The sequence below is a fragment of the Arachis hypogaea genome, chromosome 11, assembly GCF_003086295.3.
Source record: "Arachis hypogaea cultivar Tifrunner chromosome 11, arahy.Tifrunner.gnm2.J5K5, whole genome shotgun sequence".
NCBI classification, from domain to species: Eukaryota; Viridiplantae; Streptophyta; class Magnoliopsida; order Fabales; family Fabaceae; genus Arachis; species Arachis hypogaea.
Genome location: NC_092046.1, coordinates 113,062,493 through 113,090,479, shown reverse-complemented (window position 1 = coordinate 113,090,479; position 27,987 = coordinate 113,062,493). Strand labels below are relative to the sequence as shown.

Sequence of the window (27,987 nt, the reverse complement as noted above, 5' to 3'; positions counted from 1 at the left end):
AGTATAAACAGTTAATAAATGCGGGATGTTCAGTTCTCTATGTAGCCGGATGGTTATTTTACATGCTACGTGGATGGTTATTTTGTTGGAATTGGGACTCTCAAACTTATCAGAAATTGCAACAGAATCACGGAGTTTTACAAAAAGAACAGAGCATATACGTAATTGTGACTAGCAAAACATCCCCCTGCGTCTTACAAAAGAAAAATCCCTATATTCAAGAAAATAAAATGTGGCAAAGTAAATTGTACTATTCAAATTTATCCGTCTATTTTTTTCCTCCCTTTGTCAGCCCTCTTCATGGGTAACCCTTCAGCCATTTGTACCAGGGTTCTTGTGCTTGGTGCTGTGAACGGTGTTCCGACCTCCTTACCCATAATTCTGGTTAGTTGGTAGACTATTAAGAACCAATAATCATTGGGTTTTCCTCAATCCGAAAATCATAATCTGATTACCAAACGAGCATGTAGCGAGCAATAGAACAGCATGACATTCATACTTAAAAAACATGATCAATGATACTGTTAAATCCGTCAAACTAGGTAGGTAAAATCGGAAAGATTCCAATAAAAACTTATTCGACCAAAGTGAGAACAAGAAAAAGTGTGATCCTTACAAAATTAAAATGCTTTTTAACCGATAACTCAACTTATTCTTCTTTGGCCAAAGCAAGGAGCGTATAAAAAGTAACTCAACCAAATCTATTGCATAAACATCATGTTATCAGCTAAACCCTTAGTCAACAAGTATAAAAAGTTCCAACCACCACTAAGCAAATTAAGAATACAAGCATTAAAATGTGTGCAACTAAATGTGCTCAAGTGTTCAATAAACTCACAATCCAAAACAAATAACAATCAATATGGTGTTCTTAATTAAATCCAATGCAACCATCAACAGCAATAACTTGTTCGATATGTTCCAATACATTCAAATTCCAACCATGGAGTTCTTAATTATGAACAACTAACTAACTCAGCAAGATTCATAGCATGAACATCTAGTTATAAGTAAAACTATTATCATCAACTAACCATATTAATCAATTAACCTTTGGTAGCAAGTATGGCTGGTCATGGCTGCCGTAGCAGCAAGGAGGGCAACCTGTTCAGCGGTCACGGCTTCTACGGACTGGGAGGCTAGGGCGACAGACGCAGGACACGGACCTCATGATAAGTGCCGGCACGCGAGAGAGCGGTGACCTAGGCAGCAGCGATGCATGACTGGGACGACGAAGAAGGCGTTCTACGGATAACACAAGAGACCCGCGACCGGAAGCAGGCACCGTCTAAGCTGTTGGCTGTCAGCGACGGGGACAGACGCGCGCTAGAAGGGGGTGCACTGCGGTCGCCGGTGTTGGATGGTCAGGTGTGTCTCCAATGCTGCTGAGGTAGGATGGTTAGTGAAGAATTTGGGCTGGGTGGGGGGTGGTGCCGGCTAAAGAAGAAGAAGAATTTGGGTGAAATTTGTTTGCAATTAGGGTTTGGATGGTTGTTTTGATAAAGTAATTCAATGGGGATTTTTGGAATTATGATAATTTGTGGGGTGGTTTTCATTTTTTATCCTTATTAGGCTAAATAACCAGTCTATTGTACACATTGTCAAGATTCTTTATTGTATCCCTAGCAGAGTTGTTAGCATATTTAGGTTATGAGTCTTAATGTGCAAGCCACTTGTGCCAATACAAAATGAAACAAAAGAATACCTTATCATTGGAGAAAACAGTTGGCTCGATGAAGAAGCCTTTTGAGCCCAATCGCTGACCCTCACATTCAAGGGTAGCATTGCTTTCAGTTCCAAATCTTATGTACTTAAGCACTTTCTCAAATTGTTCTGTGTCAATCTGAGATTTGAATTTCACTCAGTTAATTACATGCATCAAAGTCATTTATTCTAAAAACCGAGGAGTGAATGGATTAGAATAGAGAGCATGCAGCACCTGAGGGCCTTCTTCAATACCCTTCTTGAATGGATCACCAACAACGCGTCTCAAAGCACGTTTTCTTTGACTTCTCTAAGAACTCATCATAGATACATTCATGTACAAAGGTTTGAGACCCAGCACAGAAACATTGTCCCTACAAATCAAGATTATATTACATAGACATATTAGAATTCACCTATATATTTATACGTATCTTATTAAAGAAGAGAGCAAAGGTTGCTTGTTCAACAGCGTGGTCAACATCAGCATCATGACACACAATGAAAGCTGATTTGCCTCCCAGCTCCAATGTCATAAGCTTCAGATTGCTTCTTGCAGCCAATTCAAGCACAATTTTTCCAGTGTCTGTTGATCCAGTAAATGCTAGCTGCAACAAGTAATAAATACGTGCTTTAACATTATTGTCTATGATTTATGACTGGCTTATTAGGAATGTTAAAACAAACAAATCTTCAACCTTGTTAACTCAATAGCTTAACAAATTAACGTATGAGAAAATGAAGCATGCTAGTACCTTGTCAACGTCCATGTGACTTGCAAGAGCTGCACCAACAATTGGGCCAAATCCAGAAACTATATTCAGAACACCTGGTAGAAGACCAGCCTGCCAAAAGGAAAATTCAGGGTAAACCATGAACTCTCTCTTTTTTAAAATATATATACATCTTTTTTTTTTACCAAAGATAGAGAGATTCGAATCTGCGACCTCTTGGATGAGTATGGAGAGACTATGCCATTTGAGCTATAACTCATTCGCATATATACATCTTTTGTTTTGATGATTATAAATATATCTTTTATTGTTTAAGTTTATTAAAAAATTAATATATAAAAAATTTATTCAAATATATTTGTATGTTAAGTACAATAATATACCTAATTGAGAGCAACTACTGCTATTTATACAAATAAGAGAAAACAAAAAATATATCTTTTATATGATTATAGTAATTGGTAAAGTATAATTTTTTTTTTTGAAATTTGTTAAAAAATTAAAAAATATTCATAAGTTTTATTTTATTTTAATTTTGTCTCAAAAATTTTTAATTTGCATCAAATATATTTTCTTGTGGTTAATTTTTCAAAAAATTTAAAATCAATTTAGTAACAATTTCATAATAACAATCTTTAACTTTAACACGTGCAAATTAAATATAGTTGTTATGCATTATTATTGGATTGGTTCTATATTTTCTGAAAGTTTAACGGTTAAGAATATATTTGATTTAAATCGAAAATTTTAAAGACAAAATTAAAATAAAATAAAATTTAAAAATTTTTAAAATTTTTTAAAAAGTTTTAAAAAAATATAATTTATCCTATATATATTATTTTTTTATTTATACCATATGACAATAGGACATCTGTTGGGGTCAAAGACAAATCAGAACAAATATATAGATAAAAATATTTTTTATTTTAAATTTTAAGTTGCAAATATTCTATACATGCAAAAAGTTGGAGACAATTAAAATATAGATAAAGACATCACTCATATTATTTTGTTGTTTCTGTGTTATGATTGTACCATTTATCTACAAACATTTATTAAGAATGAATATGTTAGTTAACATAGTGTTTTATGCCTTAAAAAGTTTATTTAAGGGGAAAAATATTAATCATTAAATTAATTATATATTTTTATATAAAAAGTTTTTTGAAAACTAAAATTACACAATTAATATGATAGTCCATATTTAACATTAAAAAATATTTAAAATTTTTAAATATAAGAACATTCAAAATTTAATTAAAAAATCCAAAATCTAAACTCAACGAAACTAATTGTTAGTAAGCTGTGTACTGAATCTACTATAATATTGGCTAAATTAATTACTGCAGTATTGACTAAATTAATTACTCGTATATAATTACACGTATCTTGTTTCATATTTTTAAGAGTAATTACCCAAATCAGTCCCCGAGAATTTTAGAATCGGACATTTTAGTCCCCAAGGAAAATTAATACACAGATCAGTCCCCAAGGTTTTACTCCGGCAGACAAATCAATTCCCAATTCATTTTCCGGCAGAGTAATTACCCAGATCAGTCCCCAAAGATTTTAAAAACGGACATTTTAGTCCCCAAGAAAAACTAATGTACAAATCAATCCCCAACTTTTCTCTATGTTAGACATAATAGTCCCCCGTCCAAAAATAAAATAAAATAAAATAATTATTATTATTAATTGTACAATAATATTGTACTATATTTTTTGTATTTTTTAGACAAAAATAATGATAAATTTATTCATTAAATTCTTATAATATATATATATATATATATATATATATATATAGTCACTCAATAATAATAATAATAATAATAATAATAATAAAATTATTAGATATTATTTTACAAGAAATTCAAAATTAAAATCATTTGATATTTTTATATTTAATATAATCAAAAGATGTCCTATGTAAAAAAAAATTATATATGTTTATATTAAAAATATGTATTAAAACAAAGTATTTTAATTTGAATTTATATTAAATATATATTTTTTAATACAAACATATTTTTAAAATAGTACATCTTTTGATTATATTAAATACAAAAATATTAAATGGTTTTAACCTTAAATTTCTTATAAAATAATCTCTAATAATTTTATTTATTATTATTATTATTATTATTATTATTATTATTATTATTATTATTATTATTATTATTATTATTATTATTGAGTGACTATATATATATATAAGAATCTAATAAATAAATTTATCATTATTTTTATCTAGAAAATACAAAAAATCATGGTATAATATTATTATGTAATTAATAATAATAATAATAATAATAATAAATAAAATTATTAGAGATTATTTTATAAAAAAATCAAGGTTAAAATTATTTGATATTTTTGTATTTAATATAATCAAAAGATGTACTATTTTAAAAAATATGTATTTAATATAAATTTAAATTAAAATATTTTGTTTTAATACATATTTTTTAATATAAACATATATAATTTTTTTTACATAGGACATCTTTTGATTATATTAAATACAAAAATATCAAATGATTTTAATTTTGAATTTCTTGTAAAATAATCTTTATTATTATTATTATTATTATTATTATTATTATTATTATTATTATTATTATTATTGAGTGACTATATATATATATATATATATATAAGAATTTAATGAATAAATTTATCATTATTTTTGTCTAAAAAATACAAAAAATATAATGCAATATTATTGTACAATTAATAATAATAATTATTTTATTTTATTTTAATTTTGGACGGGGGACTATTATGTCTAACATAGAGAAAAGTTGGGAATTGATTTGTACATTAATTTTTCTTGGGGACTAAAATGTCCGTTTTTAAAATCTTTGGGACTGATCTGGGTAATTACTCTGCCGGAAAATAAACTGGGGATTGATTTGTCTGCCGGAGTAAAACCTTGGGGACTGATCCGTGTATTAATTTTCTTTGGGGACTAAAATGTCCGATTCTAAAATCCTCGGGGACTGATTTGGGTAATTACTCTATTTTTAATATATATATACCCATAAAAAATAAACTACCAAACTAATCATATATATATATATATATATATATATATATATATATATATATATATATATATATATTACCTCTATCATTTTATATATTTTTAATATATATTTTTAGTATCCTTCCACGTAGACACGTAGGACGGCAACAACAGTAGTGAATTTGTCGTCTCTTTTATGGCGTCTTTTTGAGTTTCAGTTACAGCGCTCTTCTTATCTTCCTCTTTTTTTTTTTTTTTTTGCGTTTTCTGCAACATATAAATGTTTGTTAAAAAGCACAAACTTATTGATGTAATATAGATTTTTGAAATATAACACACAAAATCTTGCGCATAACACAAATTTATCAATGTAGCATAAATATTTTTACGCATCGCACACATATTTTTGTATATAGCACACAAATCTTTATAAACAATACAAATTTTTGCTATATACGAATTTATTTTATTAGTTTGATAAGTCAATATTCTAGATATGTAGTCCTCCAAATCTTTCTATCATGCGCATGAAAATTTGTATATTATTAATTTATTATGTAACAAGATCTTTGTGCTGTTTACACAAATTTATGTGTTATGCGTATTTTATTGGTTAGATGTCAATGTTTTGGGCATGTGGTCCTTAAAAATTTTGTTTGCTGTATACTAAAACTTGTGTACCAACATTACAAGAAAAAAGGTATATGACCACGTTTTTCTTGCCACACTTTAAAAGCATGGCCAAAAGTGGTCAACGGCCACACTTTTATGGGTGCGGTGATTGATTACAAATTCGGCCATGTTTTTTCTTGCTACGCTTAAAAAGTGTGGTGAAAGGGGTTTATGGCCACGCTTTTATTAGGATGGCAATTGAGTTGAGATTTAGCCACGCTTAAAAAGTGTGACCGTAGAGAGAAACATGTACGCTTTTAAAGTGTTGCAACAAGGTTTTGTTTGGAGGTGTACATGGGTCGGGCTACACTGGATTTGTCCTATCCCAGACCCAACCCGAAATATATACCGAGCCTATTTTATAGACCTTAACCCGGCTCTAAACCCGATAAAACTTACACATCTTCGGACCAGGTAAAAATCGAACGAAAATCGAGCTTTTAGTATGTGAAAATCTCCCTTTCTCCAACCATTATTTCACAATTCACATGGTAAAATTCACTTAAAAAATATAATAAGAACCAATCATTTTTCAAAATTAAAGCATAACCACAAATCCACAATCAATATTAATATTGTCTAATAACACCAAATATTTAAACTACATACAAATAACACACAATATTATACATTAGTCTAAAATTTTGTACTTCTTAAACATAGAACTTAAATTTATAGTTTTTATAACACAAAACATTAATAAAAAAAATAATCATCATCCATAAATTATTATTAGGAAAAGTATAGGGTACCAATATACTATCTGCCAACTTATTGCCAACAATAATTAATTATTATATTTTAAACACATGTATAAGGAGACACATCCAGAAAATATATATATATATATATATATATATATATATATATATATATATATATATATATATAAAGACACTTCCATTAGACACAGGCATAAAAAAGACATTTTTGTTAGACACATCCACAAAGACACTTCCGTTAAACACAGTTATAAACAAGAGTTGGCAGAAGTTGGCAGAAACGCTGTTGGTAACGTAGCGGGATTGTTATTATTAATATTGTCAACTTGGTCTTTGTGATATAGATGCATTAACAAAACCTACAAAATACATATATATATATATATATATATATATATATATATATATGGAAGGTTATCAGGTATACCACCGTACGGATATGGAATATTTCAATTCCAATAAATTGATCCGTGTAGATTTAATATAGATAAAGGTGACGGTGTTGATGCAGTGTAAAAAATGTATTGTGAAGAAGCAGAAAAAGAGGCCCATGATACTCTGGAAACCGGTAGTATCATTGTGCATGGTTCAAAAAGTTGAACGCCAGCTTTGTGGTCATAGCTGTGACAAGTCAGCCAAGTTGAAGTGATTGTTTTAGTGGGGATTAGAAAATTGAGTCGAGCTGACATTCACTTGGGCTATGGGCTCAATAAAATGGACTTATCATAGGAATTTTTTTGTTTTTTTTATGGAAATGTTACAATGGAGTAATTTTTGTTGGGATAACAAAAACATAGCGGCATGAAAAAAATTGTTGTGAGTACAAATTAGATAAAAATATTTGTGGGCACAAATTTTTGGGAGTTGTTCTGATCCTGCATTTTGTCTGGTGTGATCCCATTCTCACGCTCCCAATGGAGCACTGCCGCCATTAGTGGTGGTGGCTTGGCCACAATCGGAGAAACACACCATGACCGAGTTGCAGCCGCGACGGCGTTCGTCTAGGAAGGCCTCGCTTCAAGCATCGCTAATCTGTTGCTTCTTCCTCGTCGGTGCCGCCTCCTCTGTTTAGCGTTGTAGCATCGTGGGCACCGCGTGAGAGTTCAGATGTGGTGGTTGTGGTGGTGGTCGCGGTACCCTCACCGCTGTCGGTGCTGAATCCGTGAACTTCACCCTCTCCATCGCGACCACGCCGCTTCGAGTCCCATTACCGTTGCCCAAATTGGTGTCGTCCACTGCTCGTACATCCACCTCGACACCGTCAATCCCAATCGCGATAGGTAATTCCAAATTTGCCTCTGAATCTTCTACTTGGTGAATTGCTTGTGTTGTCTTGTCCCGAATTGCGAAACCCTGTAATGTTGATTGGAATTTAGGCTTGTTCTGTATTTGCTGTAAAAAAGTGGAGCTGACGGATAGATCTGAATTTCTGGGTTTGAGATTTGAATTTCTGCCTGATCTGCACTTTTTGTTGAATCCTCTTGTTATTGTTGAGGTAGGAATTTGAAATGGAAATTTGATGAGGCTCCTTCTTCTCCTTTGATGTGAACTTTTGCTGTGATATCTAAATTCCATGCTGATTTTGAAGCTTTTGCTGTTGTAGAATCTAAATCTGCAATTTTATATTCTGAATCTGAATTCCGAAATCAGAGATTTGTGATCATTGAATTCTCTGCAACTAGCTTTGTTGCATTGTTGCTGAGTATTCAAGTGAGAATTCGTATTTGAAAAATCTACACTATACGTTCTGGCAAACGGATTTTTTTTATTCTTGTAGTATTTGTTATCCCTATTGTTAATGGCAAAAAATATTGAACTTTGTTAAGACATTGTATAAAAACATCTTACTGTGACAATTCGTTGAAATCAAAGGTGACTAATGTTGACTGTGACAGCAAAAAAACTTAGATTGTGGATTGAAATTAGCATTTTGGGAGATTTAAAGTTTTGTAAATTTCGATAAGTGCTATTGTAGCTAGAATTATGGAATAAGATGTAAATTTCCATAATTTACGATTTTGGAAATGGTAGATTTCACCAGTTTCTCTGGATGGGTGAGTATTCTTCTAAACATATGAGTTTTCTTCCACATCCATACCTTGCATGTCCCCTTCAATAATTATTAACACACTGGTGAGAATGCAGCCAAAATTTGATGAAAAGATTTAATAAATACAGGACATTACGTTCAGTTGATAACATCACTGATAATTTGTACAGCGTTCACGAGTCTGTTACAACAAGTAGTACGAAGAGAAAAATGAAAATAGAATGGATTGGCAATGAACCAGTTATGACAGGAAATCACGACTTGTAGAAGAACCCGAACCCCACCAGTAATGCTACCTACACAGTAGGATCTTCGTCCAGGGGATGTGTTGCTTCCTGTGAGGAATGAGCGGTTCTGCCGGAATTATAAAGGGCATTGCGTAACGCATCCTTGTAACGTTCGACTTCCTCTAATCTGGCCTGGGTAGCTCCCAACTCACGAGCCAGATCAAGGTATCTTTCTTTCCACCGAAGTACAAGATCAAAGTTGTAATCGTATACGTAACCATCCACAGCCCGGCATAGGTGGCGAATGCAGAGGCGAGCACAGTCTTCCTTGCTAACTGCGGCATCGTATGCGAATCGGCCTTCAGAAACAATTGCCTCGGAGCTCCCAGGAGGGACGACCGCGACTAGGTGACGGTGAAGTCGGCGACCATGGTGTGTGTTATTCATCATTGAACGATAGATAGGTTCCGTTATGTTTAGTCTGGTGCAGGCCTTCTTCAGCATCTTTGTCATGCGGACGGAAATAACTTCCCAGCGCTTTGGCTTAGGTGGAACAAGATGGTGGGCTGCACGTAAGCAGAAATTAGCAGAGAGAAAATAGTAATGAGTTATGTTGCTGCAGACGGAAGTTGAGGGATGAGTGATAGCATACTTACTGGGTTGGTTATCATTATTCAGGTGCAGTAGCTGCAGGAATCGAGTGCGTAATGCATGGATAGCTAGTCGCTCCTTAGCGCGTACTGAGGGTGGCTGCATTGGTGCCCAAACTTTTCTATTCAGTACCAGTCTTCTTCCGTTTTGTGGGTCACCACACGCCAACGAAAGCATGATATGCCTCCTCGTCCTCCTCCTGTGTGCTGTAGGCCATCCAGCGAGTATCGTCAAAGTCTTGTATTTGAAGCCCAACGTCGTCCATGGAAGTGTAGACCCCAGGAACCCATCCCACGAAAACACAATAATGAGTGTGAACTGGAGTTGCCTGCATGATATTTTGTTTTCGAATGTTATTAGATATAATTCGGGGTGGATCGAATGGAAGGAATGAGATTATATATAGGCTTTAAGGTTTTTCCAGTTGTGGGATTTTAAAGGAGTGGGAATGTAAGGGAGGAATCTTAGCAGGAGAGGTAAAGGTCGCAGTTGTCATCAAGTGAGCTGTGATGGAATTATAAAAGAGAATCGGATTCTGTAAAATGCGGTGGACCCAACCATTGCAATTGATGTGAGTTTGCTTGAAGGACCAGCTAAGGGGGATGGGATGGGGGTTGGGAGCTAATGAAATCATGTAAACTTGCAATTGAATGGGTGATGGGTGTGTGGAAGCAAATAGAAACACGTCAACTTTGAATTATGGAATGAAATAATGAAGTAGATTGGAATTTTTAACCTTTTTTATTTTCTCGGTATCATTTAGTCATGCCATATAAAAATGTAGATAAATATTTAATCAGGATTCGAATGTTTTATTGTAGATGATCTGGGAGCAAAAGCAATACATAGATTGCATGTTTGCAAATTATAATTACGAATATATTAAGAGTAATATATCTAGCGCATTTTTTAAATATTTAAAATTTAATAAATGCCTAGAACAAATTATAATTACGAAATTAGTTAATTATATTTTACGTTGTTATACTAATTAAACATGACTTGAAAATTGTGCATAAATTTTGACCAAATAATTTGTTTTCATATTTAATACAACTCTAAATTTCAATATAAATAAGGAACCGAAAATACTGATTAGTTTTGGCAATAAAGTCAAAGGTTAAGCAATAAATTAGTAATCCAAGGCTAAAAATTAAGATGTTTAACAAGGCTAAGATAAAGGGTAAGGTATCCAAATGAATTTAAATGCAATTAAAATTATTTAATTATTGAAATTATGTTAATAAACTTTTCACTACTCTATAGCGAATTTTGTAAAATAGAGCCAAATGGAATTAGTGAGAGGAAGTTGTGGATTAAACCTAGCTAAATTTCCCACATATAGCTTTAGAGGGCAAGTATAAAGTGGTTGGGTATCATTCTTCACAATGATTGGTGAATAAAGTTTTTTATTTTTACGATTTAAAAAAATAATGACCTAATTAAACATTTAACATATTTTATTTAGTCGAGTATTACGTTTTCTTCCTTGTTAATATAGAAAAAAATAAAGAATAAAAAAATATTAATTTCTTCCCTAAGGAGCAATAACATCGTTTACAAAGATTATAACAATTTTTATTAGTGTATAACCGTTCATGAAAGGGATATTTTGTTATATTTTTTAAAACTCTAATTTATTAATAAATTTGTCTTTAGGGTTGTGTGGAGTATGCAAGCTCAGTTTTATTTCTATGATTTGACATATGCTGTTGTGTTTATGTAGTTTGCTAAATTTTCTAATAATCCTTCTACTCTTATACCCAAACCAAAGTTACATGACACATATTTAATATTTATTGTCTATTTTCACCTACCATTTCATACAACAAAACAATGATTCACCAACCATATCATACAAATTAAAATATTTTGACTTTATGTTAATTTTGTTACCGCACAAGTGTACGTGCAGAAATCGTAAAGCAGCGTTTAAACAACATATTTAAGTTAAACATACAATTTCATTGTTCTCTCTTTGACACCGTACGAAAATTACACTTCAAGCGTAAAATAATTGGATACGTGTATTGGCTGGGATATATGAAAGACATACGCTTCGAAATTTCTACTTAGATTTTGTATCCGGGATACGTGTATATGAACAACGTACTTTTTTACTAAACGTTAAGGTATATGCATGTGGACATGGTGAAGCATGCCCATATCCGAAGTGATCGGACTTCTCAATAAGTTTATGGAAAGTGCAAAATAACTGGAATAGAATAATGCTAGAAGTCTAGTAACCTAGGTTAATTGTTTAGAACATTTGGGCTAAGTACTGGTTAGCGGTATATGGTGCGGCAACCATGGTTCACATTAGGGTGGCTATGGATGTGATTAGTAGATGACAGGTCAAATCTTGATTGGGAAAGGAGTGTCGCAGTGAGCTATCTAAGCAGCGCAGAGCTTATGTCTGACACCAGATAGATAGAATAGTACGCTGAGACGCACTTTTCCAATGCATGTCTTCCTGCTTTAAATTTGGGGAGATCTTGGAGCGGGAACACTTTCTATTAGTTGGTTGGGCCGAGAAATTAAAGGCCATAGCCGACTATTGAATTTTTTTTTATCAAAGATAGGAGACTCGAACCTACAACTTCTTAATTGAGTATGGGAAGACTATTTGTTGTTATTGAGTTAAAGTAGAATATTACTTAACTATGCTTAAGTTATTCCTTGGGTTAATTGATCAGCAATAAAAAATTAATTTCTAAAATATTTGTAAATATATCCATAATTAAAAAACAAACTTTAATTTGTTTTAAAACAAAACAGCCTGAAATGGGTATCTTTTCCTTTTTATAATTTATAATATCAAATGTTATTCATTTATTGATAACGAATAAAATTACTATCTCCATGACACTTAATTACCTATATATAAAATAGGATTTCTTTTTATTAAAGCGGATTAACAAAAAAAAACCCACAAACTATAAGTAAGTTGACAAAAAATACATCCGAATTTAACTGTCGACAAAATTTTCTGTATATAATTTGAAAATGCGATATATATTTCAAACAATAAATACGTATCTTAAAAAAATTTGCTAGAGATTATATTTTGATGTGATTTTTTACGAGTATAACTCAAAATTTATTAACTCATTTTTTAATTCCTAAATTTTGGTGCTTTTTTCCTAAGTATGTTTTTTTAATAATTTTTTAAATGTTTTATTATATGTTACCAAATAAATTTCCAAAAAAATATATACTTAACCAAAGATGACTAAGTCTTAAGAGTTATTATATCTGATTTTTTTAATTATACTTGCAAAAATCTGTATCACAGGTAAAACTGTGACGTATTCTTGGGAAAAAACATTTTTAATCATGCTTGCAAGCAATCTATTCCATTATATACAAATTGAATTTTTACAATTACTCATAAAGATGACGTCGCATATTTCTGAGAGTGTTTCCAGATTTCTTTCTTCTAAATCAAGAAATAAAATTCATTACAATAGATTAGTTATATCAACTAATTGATTTGATTACATATTTCAGTATCATACAATTCAATATTATGTGTATCAATTATTTGAATTTAATAAATACAAATTAATTTAGTTAAAAGTTCATTGTTTTATAATCTTCTATACATGTATACAAACATCACGTAATATAATTGTAAAAATAATCTTTTTATCACTTTGATATTTTAACTCTTTTTTCTTTTCTTTTTTTTTTTGGTTTCGTATAATTTTATTTTGTGTTAATTTTGTTTATTTGATGATGAAATGTACTGATGTTGATTCTATGGTATAATAGTCTATATTTCTCATATCTATTTTGATTTTCGTAGTTACTACTGATCTTGCCTTTTAGTTCTCTTCAATTGTTTTTTATTTTTTTAAATATTTGATCAGTTAAATAAAATAACAAATGAAGTAAAAAACGCTGGCCAAAGACAGTGGCTAGAAGCCTAAGGTAACATCATTCTTTAGGATTATCCACGTTAATATGAGCTTACTTCTTTTGTAATATTCGTCAATATGAACATCATTTTTTATTCTTTATTCTTTATTCTTACTAATGTCTTTATTATCTTTGTCTCTAATTATAGATCTCCTGATTATAGTTTTTCGGTAGAATATTTTTCTGGTCTAGTTGATTTTCTTTCCTATATTTCTGTCAAAAATAATATATATTAAGAGAAGAAAACAGATATAAACTACAATTTTAAATTCAATTTTAAATACGATGTGCAAAGGACAATTATTGAAATTGAGATCTAGAATCTATTTAGTAGATCTAAACTCTTTGTATTATCGTCATTTAAAATTTTAAATATTAATATGAAATTCTAGATATTCTTTATGCAATTATTCTTACATTATACGTTACAGCGTGTATTTGAAGAGGTTCATTTTTAGCAGCAATAAGTGTAACATTATATACTTTTTTGGATAAAAAGGGATAACAAAATTGAAGTGAGTAAGAAAATTGATTATATAATAAGATACAAATTTAGCATTTTCAGCACTTATGATAATCAGTGCCTAAGAGAAGGAGGGGTTGAATCATAACCCCTATTTGCTCAGTGTAACTTTCTGGCCTTTGAAATTACCTCAGGAGATTTTTCCTCCTTTGAACTCGTAACTAGTCAAGAGGCATTTTCGATTTGTCTCGTAACCAGTCAGAAGATATTTTTCAATTTTGTCTCCTATACAACATAAACAGAAGTGGAGTAGAAGAGAAAGAGAGAATAACACCAAGAAGTATCCTGGTTCTGGTGGCAAGTGCAATGCAAGTTACATCCAGTCTCCATCACAACAACGATGGAATTTCACTATAATCATCCTTGATTACAAACACCAATTCTCCGTCGGAACTACCCTTTCTATCCGGGACAAGTCTATAATCTATCCCCAATCCTGAACCTCACTTGCTCACCTACGAAGCTTTTAACTGCTAAGTGCTAACCGAACTTGCAAGGGGATTCCCACAGAATCATGATACACAACACAGATGTACGTAGGACCTCTAGGACATCTATGGCTTTTTCTTTAATTTTGTAGTCTATGAATTTTTCCGCTCACTTGCATTTTCTTACAAACCTTACAGTTGTTTGCCATTTTCACCATGAGACTCAAGACAGACAAAACTAAAGAGACAACAAAACGAAACACATCGCAGGAGAAGAACTCCTGTAAGCTTAGGTAACTATGAGAACTCTGTGCTTACTCTTCTTTTCTCCATGTCTCAAGCCTTCGCCGTTCACCCTTACCATAGAAGGGGAAGCTTCCAAGGTTGAAACGGTTTAACCCAGCCAATTTCTTCTTCTTCAGCATCAAACCGGTTCGGACAGAGATAGAAGACACGAAACCAAACGCAAAAACCAACATGCAATTACCTTTATCTCATCTCTTCTCATATAGCTTTATCAATCTGAGCCTTTCATCTTGACTTTGTCCCCAAGAAGGATTTCTGACCCTTGATGAACACTTGATCCTTGACAGGTCCATCTGCTCCACTTCTGTTCTTCCTCCACGTAGCTACCTTCTATGATGCATGAACAAAAAGTAAAGACGACCCATATCCTAGGGATCTTCTTCTCTGACCGAATTGGATCTTCCAACATTTTTAGGCTTGGTGCTCTTGAAGTGTCTTCACCACACCTTACCATTTGTGGTAAAGATCTCAGCCACGCCAACTGTACATCTTCTCTATGCAAGGGCCATTATCACCTTGGCCACTTGCTTCTTCTAGCCTCTGTTCTTTCTTCCTATGATAGCTTGTTCTTTCTTCCATATTCTTTTCTTATGTTAGTGACTGAAAACTAGTGAGAGAAGAGACGGAGAAGAGAAAAGCTTTCAATAGAATCAATGAATGAAATTAAAATGAGTTAATTCCCACTCCCCATGATTTTTTGCACAACGTTGAATATTATTATCTCATTGGGCTTGTTAAATTGTTGGCGCAAGAGTGTTTTCTCGACGCAACAAAATTATTAATTAATACTATGAAGTTAACAACTTAATAATTTTGCAATTTAATTTTTTTTTACAATGTCTGATCATCATCATTCTTTAAAGTTTTTCAAACTCAACAAGCACAATTGACAAATTTTTAGTCCCGAATTAATTTCTACTCACCTATTTATCTTTTATTTGAATTTTTTAATTAATTATGATTGTTATACTTTCATCGCAAATTCTAGGTTTATAGAGAAATTTTTTAACTCGCGAAATGTAGAAAGACTTAAACCGAATATGTAAGAAATGTTGGTTATTATTCATAAAACAAAAAAAAAATATGAATTGTGCTTTACTTGCGTTCTAAAATATAACTTCGAGCTATTGAAAATAAATTTTTATCATTAATATTAAACTAAATTATAATGAGGTCTCAAGTCATAACTATATATAATAATTTAATTTATTCATTTACACCACCAAAAATTATTCTTTATTATATGTAATTTATTTTTATTTCTTGGTGATCTTCATTTATCTATTTTAAATAAAAATTTGGATTGATTAAATTAATTTTTTTCCACTTCGTCATATAATTATTGTAACATTTGCTTTGCTAAGTAATATTTTCTTACTTATTTAACCTGATTCGGCTTCTCTTTTTTATTGGCAAAGTATATTTCTGTACGAAAAGCAAAAACAATTTATGAAAAGTATATCAAAATATACTTTATTATATTATATAACTTTTAATTTTTTAGTACTCTTGGTACTCTTTTATTTAATATTATGTTAAACCATAAATTTTAATTATTTACGACTTTATTTTTAATTTTAATTAACTTTTTTTTATATATAAAATAGAAATATTGTAGTAATTTTTATAAAAAATATGAATTTATACCAATTCAAAATTTAATTTATTAACTTTTATGATAGGCGGATTTGTCCGATCTAATTTTAATAAAAATAATATAATTCAATTCATTATATGTCTTAAATTTTAACTCTGTTACATTAATGTTGGTAAATTTCTTTTAATAATTTTGTGCTAATCCACTGAAGTTCATAATGTCTCAAATTCGTTAGATCTACTATCTCACTATAAAACAAAATATTGAGAAGATGGTTGAGGTATGCACATTAGTATAAATTTCAAGCGGTGCATGATCGTTGTTACCCAATGCATGTGCTCATGAATCGTATCAAAAGAGTGCCATAGGATTACATTCTTTTAAATATGGGCAACACCTTACTCATAGTAGAAAACAAATCCTGGCTTGGAGGGATCTAGTGCCTATGGAAGGCAGGAACAAAAAAGGGATGCCGATGATTGCTAATTAAGGTATACATGCTCGTGATACACACGTGCACAAGGATAACAAGTTCCCGAGGCGGTGAAGAACTACCTCTGTGTCAGAACCTGCAGTGTACTACCAACTCTTGGTGGGAAAGGATGCAAAAGGCATCTGGCCAATCTGAGAGGTGATCAAAGTTGTTGAGCCAATCATCATCGGATGCATCTAAAGGCTGGGAATGTCCTTAATGGCCTGCTGTCTATCCCCATAAACGGTGGGTCTCGAATAGTCTCTTCGTTCCTGGTTCAGTCATCACAAAAAATTTAGCCGCTGCACGAAGCGTTAAGGGAACAAAAATGTCAACTTTCGAGTCGTTCCTCACCGACTCTCACGATGAGCCATGCATAGAAGGGTAAGAAAGCTTAACCTCTTCCGCGTTGTTTATGTACGTCAGCTCTAATAATAGTTTTTTCGTATTCACTGTTCGCAGGGATGAGCCAAGTAATAACAAACAACCGGTCGACACTCCTGGCAACGACCCCAGCAGCTGTGCAATGAACCTGGAGTTAACAATGGATGTGGTGAGTAGCGGAAGCATATGTTATCCACGTTTCGTTCACTGTAAATCATGTTGTCGTTGAAAAATTTATACTCTTGTGAACGCAGCCCATCCCGGAAGAGATGTCACGGAAACAGGAGGCAGAAGACAACGATGATGGTAAAAATGGGTTACTTCAACGCCTCATGGGGATAGCTGAGGTAATCTCTAGTTATTTTCGTTCCGTTTGTGAAGGAGTTGTGTTAAGCATAGTGGAACTTTGGTTGCCCATGATGGTATATTACACCATGTAGTATATCCAATGGTGATGAGAACATTGAGCAGGGGTAAAACAAACGTGCTTATATCGTTTTCCTTCGCCATGTTGTCATTGTTCACGTCGAACTGGTTATGTTTTTATGGATGGTTAAGGTTAATCTGCCTTGCAGAAGACCATGTTCTCCTTTATTAACAGGACCTGGCCGAAGCGGTCCGTTCATTTTCGAATTGAAAAATGTAATATCTTTTTCAAGCACTTATTAGGCTCGTGGTGGCGGTGACTCGTATTTTGCAGAAAGTCGAGGCGAGGCTTGCTGTTGTTGAAGCCAAGGTAGAAATTCTGGCCAAGCGGTCGTCTGTTGCAGAGGGAATGCTACTCCAAATGCTCCAACTCAGTTAGCAAAATCATGATAAGCATAAGATTGTGATGATTCCGAGGCCCCTCGGCAGCAGCCTCAAAGAATGGAAGCATGACATCCACTCCTCCGACAGTAAGGTCGCTCCTATGGCTCCACCTGCTGACAAAAGGGGCCCAGCGAAGAAGCCTATTGGCGATGAGGGCAAATTTTTTACTCACCTTAGAACACCATCTGAGAAAGGCAAGGGAACCGTGGTTGCGGCAGATACCGAAGGTAGCCTGTTTGATCTCATTGTACCCAACTCGCCTGGATATGACAACGACGTACTCATCGACGAGTCTTGATCAACTCCACACATCTCCATCGGTGCGACGTTGCTTGTGCCACCGCAAAACACCCTCCTGAAGTGGGGATCTGGACCCCAAAGACACTTCGGGACCAACCCAAGCAAAGCACCTACGACCGTCGGAGCAACCCAAGACAAGGTACGCAACTTATATGACTTGCTCCAAGCCACCATGGTTGGAGTATTTTTGTTCCTCCTAAATCCATTAAGGTGATTTGTTCACCACTGTCGTTGTGCCCAACAGGACCTCCGTGGTCTGCCGGTGTGGACACAGTTTGAGTCAACAACCTGCGTCGCCGGATTGTATGCATCAAGCCCCCAGCCTACTGGGCCCTGTAAGCTGCCGAAGCTGGAGCGAATCGAGGTTACTGCCACTGATGCAACTCCTCCGTCGACGCTGAAGCGAATGATGGCCTCTGCATTTCACGCTGTACGTCAAACGAGTCCCCTATCTCATGAGGCAACCGAAACTGTTCCCGCAATTAGGCGCAATCGCATTGAAAACAACAGCAACTGTGTTCCAATGGTGGGTTTCAAATTATAGTCCCTGATCCGGTGTTAATAACTGCATGCATGGTTATGTAGATTGATTTATGATGACCAAACAATGCTGAAACTATGAAAACAGGCTTACGAGATGGCATTCAGGCCAACTCCCGAAATGGAGCTGACCATGGAGCAAACCAAATTAGCAAACCAAATTAGCTGCATATGTCTTTGGGAAGAAGCGCCCTTTGGCGTAAGTGAAAGATCACTCCTTGAAATTATCTTTTTTTTTTATGTGTTTGTTGTGTGTCTTAACAATGTTGACAGAAAACCATGATTTTAAATTTTATTTTATAATATTTGTTTTTTTTTAATTTAGAAAATGAACTCTAACTTTATCCTTTAGTAACATTAATTTTTTACCTTATATTATTATTAAATTATTTTTTTATTACATCAACATATATTACTTTTAATAAAATTTTGATGTGTTATTCATTTATGCTTTTTACAAAATAATTAACAATTAAAATAAGTAAACACTTTCACGACAAAGAAATATAAAAAATAATAATGAACGAGAAAAGTCAACCATCATGAATGTTTTGGAAAATCTATACTATATTTACACAATTTTAAGGCTTTAACAATTCTTTTAAAAAAAAACTATGTACAGTCTATCTTAGTTGGTAAATTTTAGGATTTAAATAACTAGCTTAATTACCTCATATGCTAACAATAAAATGATCCCGTTATTTTTTAAATTATAAGACCTTATGTATAGAGTGAGAAAATAGACGGTGTAACCTGTAACCCAAGAATTTTATACTAAAACACTTAAAAGGTAAGGAAAATAAATTTAACGTCATAAAAAGTGGTAACCATGAACTAATAATATTACAAATAAAATTCGATTACTTACAAGTTAGTTTATTAATAACTTGGAGAATAACATACCCTCCATATTTTCAACTATTTATTTGGGGTAACCAAAATAATTTTAATGTTTGTAGTTAAATACAATTCTTAAAATTTGTATAATTAATCTAACTACTGCAAACGCTAACCACACAACGACTTGTTTATATCTTTAATTAGAATATGTTGCATATATTTTGATGGTGCTATGAGAACAATCAAAAATAAAAGAAAAGGTTTTTATCCACGAGAACAATAAAAAATTGTACATTAACTCTAATACTAAGAAAATTATATAATTTAGATATGAAAACGTTAGTAAATCATATGTATACCTTTAAATGTTAAATCTTTCATCCTCAAGTTAACAACCTTTAAACTTAAGATATTATAATCCCTAATAATCAAACCTTTTAATATAAATTGTTCGCTGCTACACCATGAAAGCTGTATATACCACGTTTGTGTCAATGGTTAGAATAACTTATGATTCTTCGGTCACGGTAGTTAAAAAAAGTTCATCTTATTTTTTTTCCACATACATATTAGTTTATGCACATGCCCATTCAAGTGTTGATTAGGAAAAGCACACCAAATAGGACCCAAAATAACACACATGTTGAACGAATAGACATTTGTTTGCTGTCCAAACAATAATGATACAAGGCCCAGAAATGCCAAAATGCAAGTCAAAGCCAAGTTTGTGTGGGCCCAAAGTCAGTTAAATCTTAAATGTTATAAAAATAAGATTATCACCCAAAAAGGTCCAACACGTTACAACATCAGAAGCTTCAACTCCTTCAACGTGAACATCAGGCCAGGGATTCAATATTCATGTCCAGTTATCACCCATCATTTACGGTGCCTATGTGGGCGAAGGCGAACCCTAAATAAGTGGGGATGCAATTTGTCGCCGTAGTTTGATTTCAATATCACGAATTGCATTTCTATGAACGAAATGTCACTAACGCTGTGTTGCATGATTTACAGGGAGGTTCTGTTCCGGTATGGAGGGTTCAGCATTCCCCGGGGTGTTTTCATGTCGTTGGTGCCTCCATGGACACCTCACACTAATGTAAGTGAATCCTTGATTTGACTTTGTCTTGTGACTCCGATAGGTTAACAGGTTACAAAAATTTTCATATAGTAGAAATTATGCACGGCTAATCAATTACATGTTTCCACATTCAGCTTATCAACACTGCCTCAATGATTGGGTCCATGGTTGCTTCAAAGCTGATGGCACCCCATATATGGTACTTTCCGTCTAACTTAGCAGACGAGGTCCTCAGCGGTGCTACTATGGATCGGCTACAGGCTGCGTATACACTGCCTTGGATGCCAGAAACAAATAATCTCCACTATGTGAGTTATGTGTCTTTGTAATAATTAAGCACTGAGGTCTAGTGTTGAGATCTGTAGACTCCTAATGTTGTCTGCATTGTAGGTTTTTGTGCCCATCTGGGAGCCAGCAGATGTGTGGTACCTGATAATGCTTGATGTTAAGGAATCAAGGGTGTATGCATTTGACGTCAACAAAACCCCCGACAGCATTATTAGAAGAGAGGCCAACATGACTCGCATTGTGAGTATAGTTGTAACCGTAAACTATGATATATATATATATATACACGCAGGTTGGATCTGATTTTAATCTATTGTGATTCACATTTATTTGCGTTCTTGTTGAACGGTGCAAACATTGACATGGACAACATGCTTGATGACCCAATTTAAAAAAAATCGTGAATGCAGTGTCGCATGTTGGGGAAGTTGTTCATGTTGAATCGGAACCTGGTCAACTTTAGGCATGGGAACCCAAATCCTGCAAATTGGGGCAACTTCCACTACCCAGCAGGTCTTCCGACCGATGTTGACAGGTATGTAACTTATCCAATTAAACACCAACTCACCCAGACATTACTGATGTTGGATGCCTACACTTTGCTTCCACATGTGTGTTTTCTGGCTAAATTTTATGTATACCCGAGTTGTTGCCAATGAATTATTCAGTTGTCTCCGGTTGGTATTCTGGTTGCAAGGTGGACATTGCAGTTTGGTGTCTTTATTGGCTCCTGCACGAAGGCGGATTCAGTCCGAGGATATTCAATCCTTTGGTATGATGGTCATACTTTGCAGATTGTTGCCTTCTGTTGTACCAGAAAGGAGTTATTGTTGTTAGGAACGTAACAAGGTTTATGTTTGGACTCCATGCAGGTTGATGCCGATACTGTTAGGATGAAGGCAGCAATCAAGATAATTCAGTCCGTTGGGAACGAGGAAGGAGGATCTATAGATGTGCGCTCGCAAATCAATTGGTTGGACGTCATTTCCTTCAACTAATCAGACCAGATATCTGTTTGTTGTCAGTTATGCTTTTCTCGGAAGAAGTCCTGTTAAGTATTTATGGCAGTAAGTCTATTTAGGTCGTTTGAGCAGAAGATGATGACACTAAGTTGTTGCTCCTTTTGGCTGTGCATTCAAGGCCCTTTTGCACCACCTTATTATGTGTTTTGGGCAAGGTTTAGGACATGCTAGAACCTATATCCTGTGTTTATGTCAATAGTGTACTGGACATCAACTGTCTGACTTATAAACTTTGTTAAGTTGAATCTAGGGGATCAGCTACTCGAGTAGCAACTAAAACAAGTCCAGTCTCATCTAGGGTGATTGGCCTTTTTTTAGTTGTGTGACCCTGAATCCCTGTGAACGGTCTAATTATGTGAATAAGTAATGAAATGTTGCGTCGTATCTTATTTTCTTATTTGCATAGGCAACTTAAATAGTTACTAACAATATGAAGATTTTCAACTGAGTTGGAGATATCATCCTCTCAAAATCACCTCGTGACCTCATAAATTAATTTCTTGCTTATTGGTTTTAGGTGTAATTCTGTCACTCGACTTGAGCTACGGAGGAGAATTGAATCTCCCAACTATCCTGCCGATTATATTTGTGCGTTGCCGCATTTATCGAATACGGAATGAGGCGGTTAACGTACATGTCTAACTTATTTTACATTCAAACAATATTCATTTATTCCAATTCTAATTAGAATGGTCGGAAAGATGATTAATGTAGATAATTGAACAAGTGATATCCAACATAAAGGAGTTTTAGGAGAATGAGAGTTGAGTTAAAAGCAAAGGTTCAGGTACTTGGATGGGCAATGAAAAAAAACAACGCAACACAGATTTGTATAATGAAAAGAGAAATGGTAGTAATGTATGAACATTAAGTCTTCTATCGTCCTTTTAAATCTGATACAATTATTTAATTAAGTCTTAGTTAAACCACGTTCCTTTGTCGGAGATAGACATGTTGGTAACAAACTTTAACGTAACTATTAATTACTAAAAGTTTTCTCATTTCCTAGCTACACACCAAATAGTTACTTCATCATTCTCTCATTCCCATAGACTGCTTCTCGAATTTTATTATTGTCGTAAAACCCTAACAACTTAACGCAAAATATTTTTTAAACACACCAAAAATCTCAAATTTAAAATTTAAAATTAAACATAAAAAACAAAAAATATTATGCTAATATCTTATTCCATTAAAAAGCCTTTAAATCTTAGTATTTCTTACTTTTTATTATTAGTAGATTCAAATCATGAATTACATATTTGAACGCGTTAAAATGATAAAGATGTAGGTATATAAAAAACCTATTTGTTTTCGTTTATAAAACATCAAAAGTGGTTTCTAAAAATTATTTTTAAATTGAATTTTGTTAGTCATCCAAAGTGGCGAAAGTGGAATGAAAATTTTCAATTTTAAATTTTTAATTTAAGATTCAAAATTGAGAATTAAAATTCTAAAATTCAGCCTCAAAATTTTGAAGTGTAAATTTTATACACTTTTTATAAAGAAGATTTTAAAACTGATGCTTATTAATTGTTTGCACCAGTTGCGTAACTCAACCTAAGCTGCATGGGGTATCTTGTATATACTCCTGCTAAGTGTCAATTAAGATACATTTGGATAAGGTAAATTTCAGGTTATAGTAATTGAGAAATACAGTGACCCAATTATTCTAATGCGTACTCTCATGGAGAAATCTTTCTGAGATTTATTAATGGGTACTCTCATGTGCTTGCTGTACTCATGCGATGACTTGACTCTAAAATCACCCTTGGGGGTTGCTCTCAGATCCAGGTGGATTGCTTTCATAATCAAAACTGTTTATTGTTACATAACACAAGTTGATTTGGTATAATCTTGTTAAACATACTTGCAAATGAAACACCCTGTTCTATGGGTAAAGGTGATGGTAATTACCATGGTCACCTCATATCGTTTTTAATAACCTCATTTAGATTAACAAGAAAAGTCTTCACATAAAATTAATTGCCACTGCGGGTATCATCTCTTTAGAAACATTTAACATATTCAATTCAGTTTGGAAACTTCTTTACCTGTTGCCAACACACACCTCCCAATTCCTTCACACCATCTCTTCTTTACCATAAATCCTTCTTTTGTGTCCAAATTTAGCCTACCCTCCTTCGACAAGTGTTGCTTTCATTGCCAGCATATGACACCTGCAACAGATTAAAATCATGGCTTAACATCGACCGTCCCCTCTAAACGAACTGACATGCTTAAAGAATTTTATGCTTATGCCATCATCACCGTTAGGTCTCTATTAGGCATACGCTGACTTGGCATGGTGTTCTGCTCTGTATATGAAGTTGTTACTCGTGGCCCGTTGGGACATCGAGTACGTCTATGACCTAGGCAACCGCATGTGCTGCACTTCCTCCGCTTGACAGCCCTTGAACCAACCAGCTCATTAGCACGCCCGGTCCCCTTTGTGCGAACGCCAATTGGGTCTCTAACCCCCTGCGCCGCATGAGGACTCCCTGCACCAGCACCAGCGTCCCCATTTATCATTTCTAGCCTCAGTGTGTCCTTTACCACTTTCTCTGTGTACACCTTGAAGTTCTCTTCACTCTGACAAGCAACCCGAGCGAACCTTTTGCAATGTTGCAAGAACGCACCAACACGGCTACGATAAAACGCCTCCGTGTTGTCGACTTGATTAACCCCAGACATTTCAACCTTGGCTGCCTTCGACCATCGTTGCAGCACCAGGCTCTTCGGGAGGGACCCAATGTCTAATCGGACAAGCACTGCAAGTATGTGGACGCAAGGAAGTCTGAAAGATTCCATCCTTAAGCAAGTGCATACAAAAGTGTCGGACATTCCATGGTGAGTCACGCTCCACCTCTTCTCTGGCCTCCTATATTTCTGAGTCACGTATGTACATGTGCCTTCCGATTCTATGCACCCTAACACTGTAACACGCACACACCTCTTCAACGACTCCCGGTATCTTGCAAAAATCTCACGTGTGAAATTCATTGCACCTGATTTTTCCAGCTCGGGAAACTCTGTTTGGATTACAGGGGTCCCATATGATGATCGAAACTCTAGCTCATCTTCGTTGTCTCTGAGGAATTCCACACACTGCTGGAAATTTGTTATGAATTCAAGAATCCCGTACCTGCTCTCCACAAACCGCCCAAGCTTCGCATGCAATGATTCGCATCGGGAAGTCGTCCTAATGCCAGCAAAGAACCTTCCACGTATGTAAGCTGTGGCCCACAACAATTTCTTCGAGTATAAATCCTTCACCCACTTATGATCCTTCACGCCACACTCACTCACCATCGCTTCCCACTGCAACTCAAACTCCTCCACCTCTATGTCTGCTAGCATGCAGTGCCTAAACAAGGATGTGAACCTCGGCATACATACATTGGAAATAGCATTTTTCAATAGGTGCCATGCGCAAAGCCTATGATGAGCATCGGGAAAGACCTCATGGATAGCTAGTCGCATTGATCTATCCCCGTCAGTTATTATGGCCTTCGGAGCTCTGCCATCCATACATTCAAGAAATTTTCTTAGAACCCATACATACGAAGATTGTGTTTCACTTGATACCATTGCGGTTGCAAAAACACATGTCTGGTTGTGATTGTTAACCCCAGAGAAAACAACGACTGGAAGATTGTATTTGTTTCGTCCGTAGGTAGCATCAAAGGCAAGAACATCACCGAATAATTTGAAATCCTCCTGACTACGACCGTCACTCCAGAATAAGTCACACATGTGTTGACCAACCCCTACCTCGTACCTCCAATACATCTTCTCATCTCTCCTAGAAGCCACCTCCAAGAACCTTAGTGCTGCATTGACATCACCATTCTGCAAGGACCGTTGTCGCCTAACCTCGTTGTACATGTCTCGCTTGGTGAATGATAAACGGTTGAAACCCCCAGCTTGTGCTGCTATTGACTCGTATATTTTCGGGATTGAAATTCCCACTTGCCGCAGGCTATCCATGTGCGCTATGTCAACATCCGAAATCCTCCTATGCGCAGGCAAGTACTCCACAAACTTTTGAGGCAAGAGATCATGGTTATGGTCATTCACAAAACGTGCCACAAACCACTTTCCCGTGCCAATTCTTGGCTTTATCCGCATCTTGGCAGGACACCCACAACGGGTGACAACCTTGTGCTCTCTTTTGCGATCCTGCTTTTCTAACCATTTCTTGTTCCGAAAACCTTCTCTATTGCACAAATACGTAATCCACACAAATTCTCCTCTCTTGTTTTTTATCTTCTTACCTTGTCGAACAGCAAAACCCTTCACCCGGCTGTACTCTTCATATATACGAGCAGCTTCCTTAGGATTGTTGAACTCCATTTGCAAAAAATATCAGCCGTTACTGTCACAACTTCAGCCGCGTTCATTCCATTCTCAACACTTTGCTGTCCTCCACCTACCTCAACCTCTTCATCTTCCATTCCCATGTCTTGTACTATTTCCTGAAAACACAATTAATTCATGTATTGAGTCCACATTGCCAAACTTAATGAATGAAGCTATTTGCATATTCACATTGGGTTGCAGCATTGTAAAGTACATCTTTTAACCAAAACTCGCTACCACATACCTCTTCAAAGGCAGCGTCCCCCACCCTTTCACTCACTCCATCCAATACCGCCTCATCCGCAAATGCGCCTTCCATACAGGACCTAAGAACCTCTTTCATTGCGAATCACTTTGTCTGCCCTGCACACCACCTAATCTCAATGGGTCAAACCAAGCAGGTCTTGAAATTATTGTTTTCAGAGATATCTCATCAATTCCAATTTCAACATGACTGAAATAAGAACAATTCACAACCATACACCTCAAACACTATCATTAAACCAGTAATTTTAATTTCACGTTCGTTCACATTAACTCAACATACTCTTAACATGCAACAAATAACCATATTGCTGTCTCACTTATAATCTCATACTCAAACCCTTCCCAAATTTCAATTCTTAATGACCATGTTGTGAGTACACTCCCAACATTACTGCAGTTCGCTCATTCATACTTTTGAATGCATTAGCAGCATTACCCACCTCCCCTACAATCCAATACTCAATAAACCACCATCAATGCCTCACAATACACCATTCTCAATTGCAAGCAAACTATTAAACATGTATATACTTCATCATAAATATCATCTACATCTAATGTATCTTTATTACTAACCTTACTTGTAGTATTTCTCCGTCTAACTTTGCCCACTTTGGTCTCGCTGCATCCAAGTGAAATTTCCTTCTTAAATTGATGGTCCACCGTATCCAACATCCCCTAACGCTGCTCGTCACACCCTCCGTTGGCATTGCTACCGACCCTTAACCCTTCACCGTCTTCCATTTCTGACACCACCGGAAGCCCCAATTTTGCGAATTAGCGCATTCGATCCCAACACCAACTTGGTTATTACTCTCTCCTCATCCTAATCCAGCTGAGTCTGTTACTAACTTGGCTATTGCTCTTTTCTCATTCGAATTCAGCTGACCCTGCACGTAATTTCCTAAATAAAAAACGAGGATGTTATTGTAATTTCAGTGTTTACATAACGACAAAAAAAACACTCTTACCCGTTAGCGATACTGCGCTAGGAACATCGCTATTCCAAAAAGGACAATGGCATACCTGATAATTTTCCTATATATATATATATATAT

General features: G+C 34.6%; 3 protein-coding genes and 1 long non-coding RNA gene across 6 annotated transcripts; 2 read left to right on the top strand and 2 right to left on the bottom strand.

The window, feature by feature from the left end:
• The first annotated feature begins 7,608 nt into the window (after positions 1-7,608).
• LOC112722385 (uncharacterized) lies at positions 7,609-10,532 on the top strand. The gene is made up of 2 exons (XR_003162648.3): positions 7,609-8,140; positions 9,081-10,532. It is a non-coding gene; the product is annotated as an uncharacterized lncRNA (long non-coding RNA).
• Positions 9,001-10,193, bottom strand: LOC140176378 (uncharacterized). Its single transcript, XM_072207091.1, has 2 exons — positions 9,794-10,193; positions 9,001-9,703 (listed from the first exon to the last, which is right to left on the bottom strand). Exons 1-2 carry the CDS (start codon positions 9,963-9,965, stop codon positions 9,207-9,209), a joined length of 669 nt encoding a protein of 222 aa, XP_072063192.1. The 5' UTR covers positions 9,966-10,193; the 3' UTR covers positions 9,001-9,206.
• A 7,719-nt stretch (positions 10,533-18,251) lies between the features above and the next one.
• LOC112721642 (uncharacterized) lies at positions 18,252-22,684 on the top strand. The gene is made up of 10 exons (XM_072206061.1): positions 18,252-18,506; positions 18,774-19,055; positions 19,158-19,268; positions 20,682-20,827; positions 20,924-21,008; positions 21,125-21,298; positions 21,381-21,518; positions 21,689-21,813; positions 21,976-22,050; positions 22,151-22,684. Exons 1-10 carry the CDS (start codon positions 18,252-18,254, stop codon positions 22,173-22,175), a joined length of 1,416 nt encoding a protein of 471 aa, XP_072062162.1. The 3' UTR covers positions 22,176-22,684.
• Positions 22,685-24,145: 1,461 nt separating this feature from the next.
• On the bottom strand, positions 24,146-27,945 carry LOC112721641 (protein FAR1-RELATED SEQUENCE 5). 3 transcript variants are annotated; one of them, XM_029290233.2, is made up of 4 exons: positions 27,506-27,945; positions 26,907-27,036; positions 24,572-26,778; positions 24,146-24,480 (listed from the first exon to the last, which is right to left on the bottom strand). In XM_029290233.2, exons 3-4 carry the CDS (start codon positions 26,654-26,656, stop codon positions 24,430-24,432), a joined length of 2,136 nt encoding a protein of 711 aa, XP_029146066.1. In that variant the 5' UTR covers positions 26,657-26,778; positions 26,907-27,036; positions 27,506-27,945; the 3' UTR covers positions 24,146-24,429. The 3 variants fall into 3 exon arrangements, with proteins under 3 accessions (XP_029146066.1, XP_029146068.1, XP_029146069.1); XM_029290235.2 differs by having other exon boundaries at positions 26,907-27,025; positions 27,506-27,805; XM_029290236.2 differs by having other exon boundaries at positions 27,511-27,805.
• Positions 27,946-27,987: the final 42 nt, after the last annotated feature.

Bases quoted from the DNA above. Each gene is read 5' to 3' on its own strand.
- LOC140176378 (XM_072207091.1), bottom strand. From the start codon at position 9,965: ATGCTTTCGTTGGCGTGTGGTGACCCACAAAACGGAAGAAGACTGGTA. The intron at 9,704-9,793 runs GTAAGTATGCTA...GCTTACGTGCAG, and splicing joins GAATAATGATAACCAACCCA to CCCACCATCTTGTTCCACCT.
- LOC112721642 (XM_072206061.1), top strand. From the start codon at position 18,252: ATGATTCCGAGGCCCCTCGGCAGCAGCCTCAAAGAATGGAAGCATGAC. The intron at 19,056-19,157 runs GTGGGTTTCAAA...CTATGAAAACAG, and splicing joins ACAGCAACTGTGTTCCAATG to GCTTACGAGATGGCATTCAG. The intron at 20,828-20,923 runs GTGGGGATGCAA...CATGATTTACAG, and splicing joins CGAAGGCGAACCCTAAATAA to GGAGGTTCTGTTCCGGTATG.
- LOC112721641 (XM_029290233.2), bottom strand. From the start codon at position 26,656: ATGGAGTTCAACAATCCTAAGGAAGCTGCTCGTATATATGAAGAGTAC. The intron at 24,481-24,571 runs GTGATGATGGCA...AATCTGTTGCAG, and splicing joins TGCCTAATAGAGACCTAACG to GTGTCATATGCTGGCAATGA.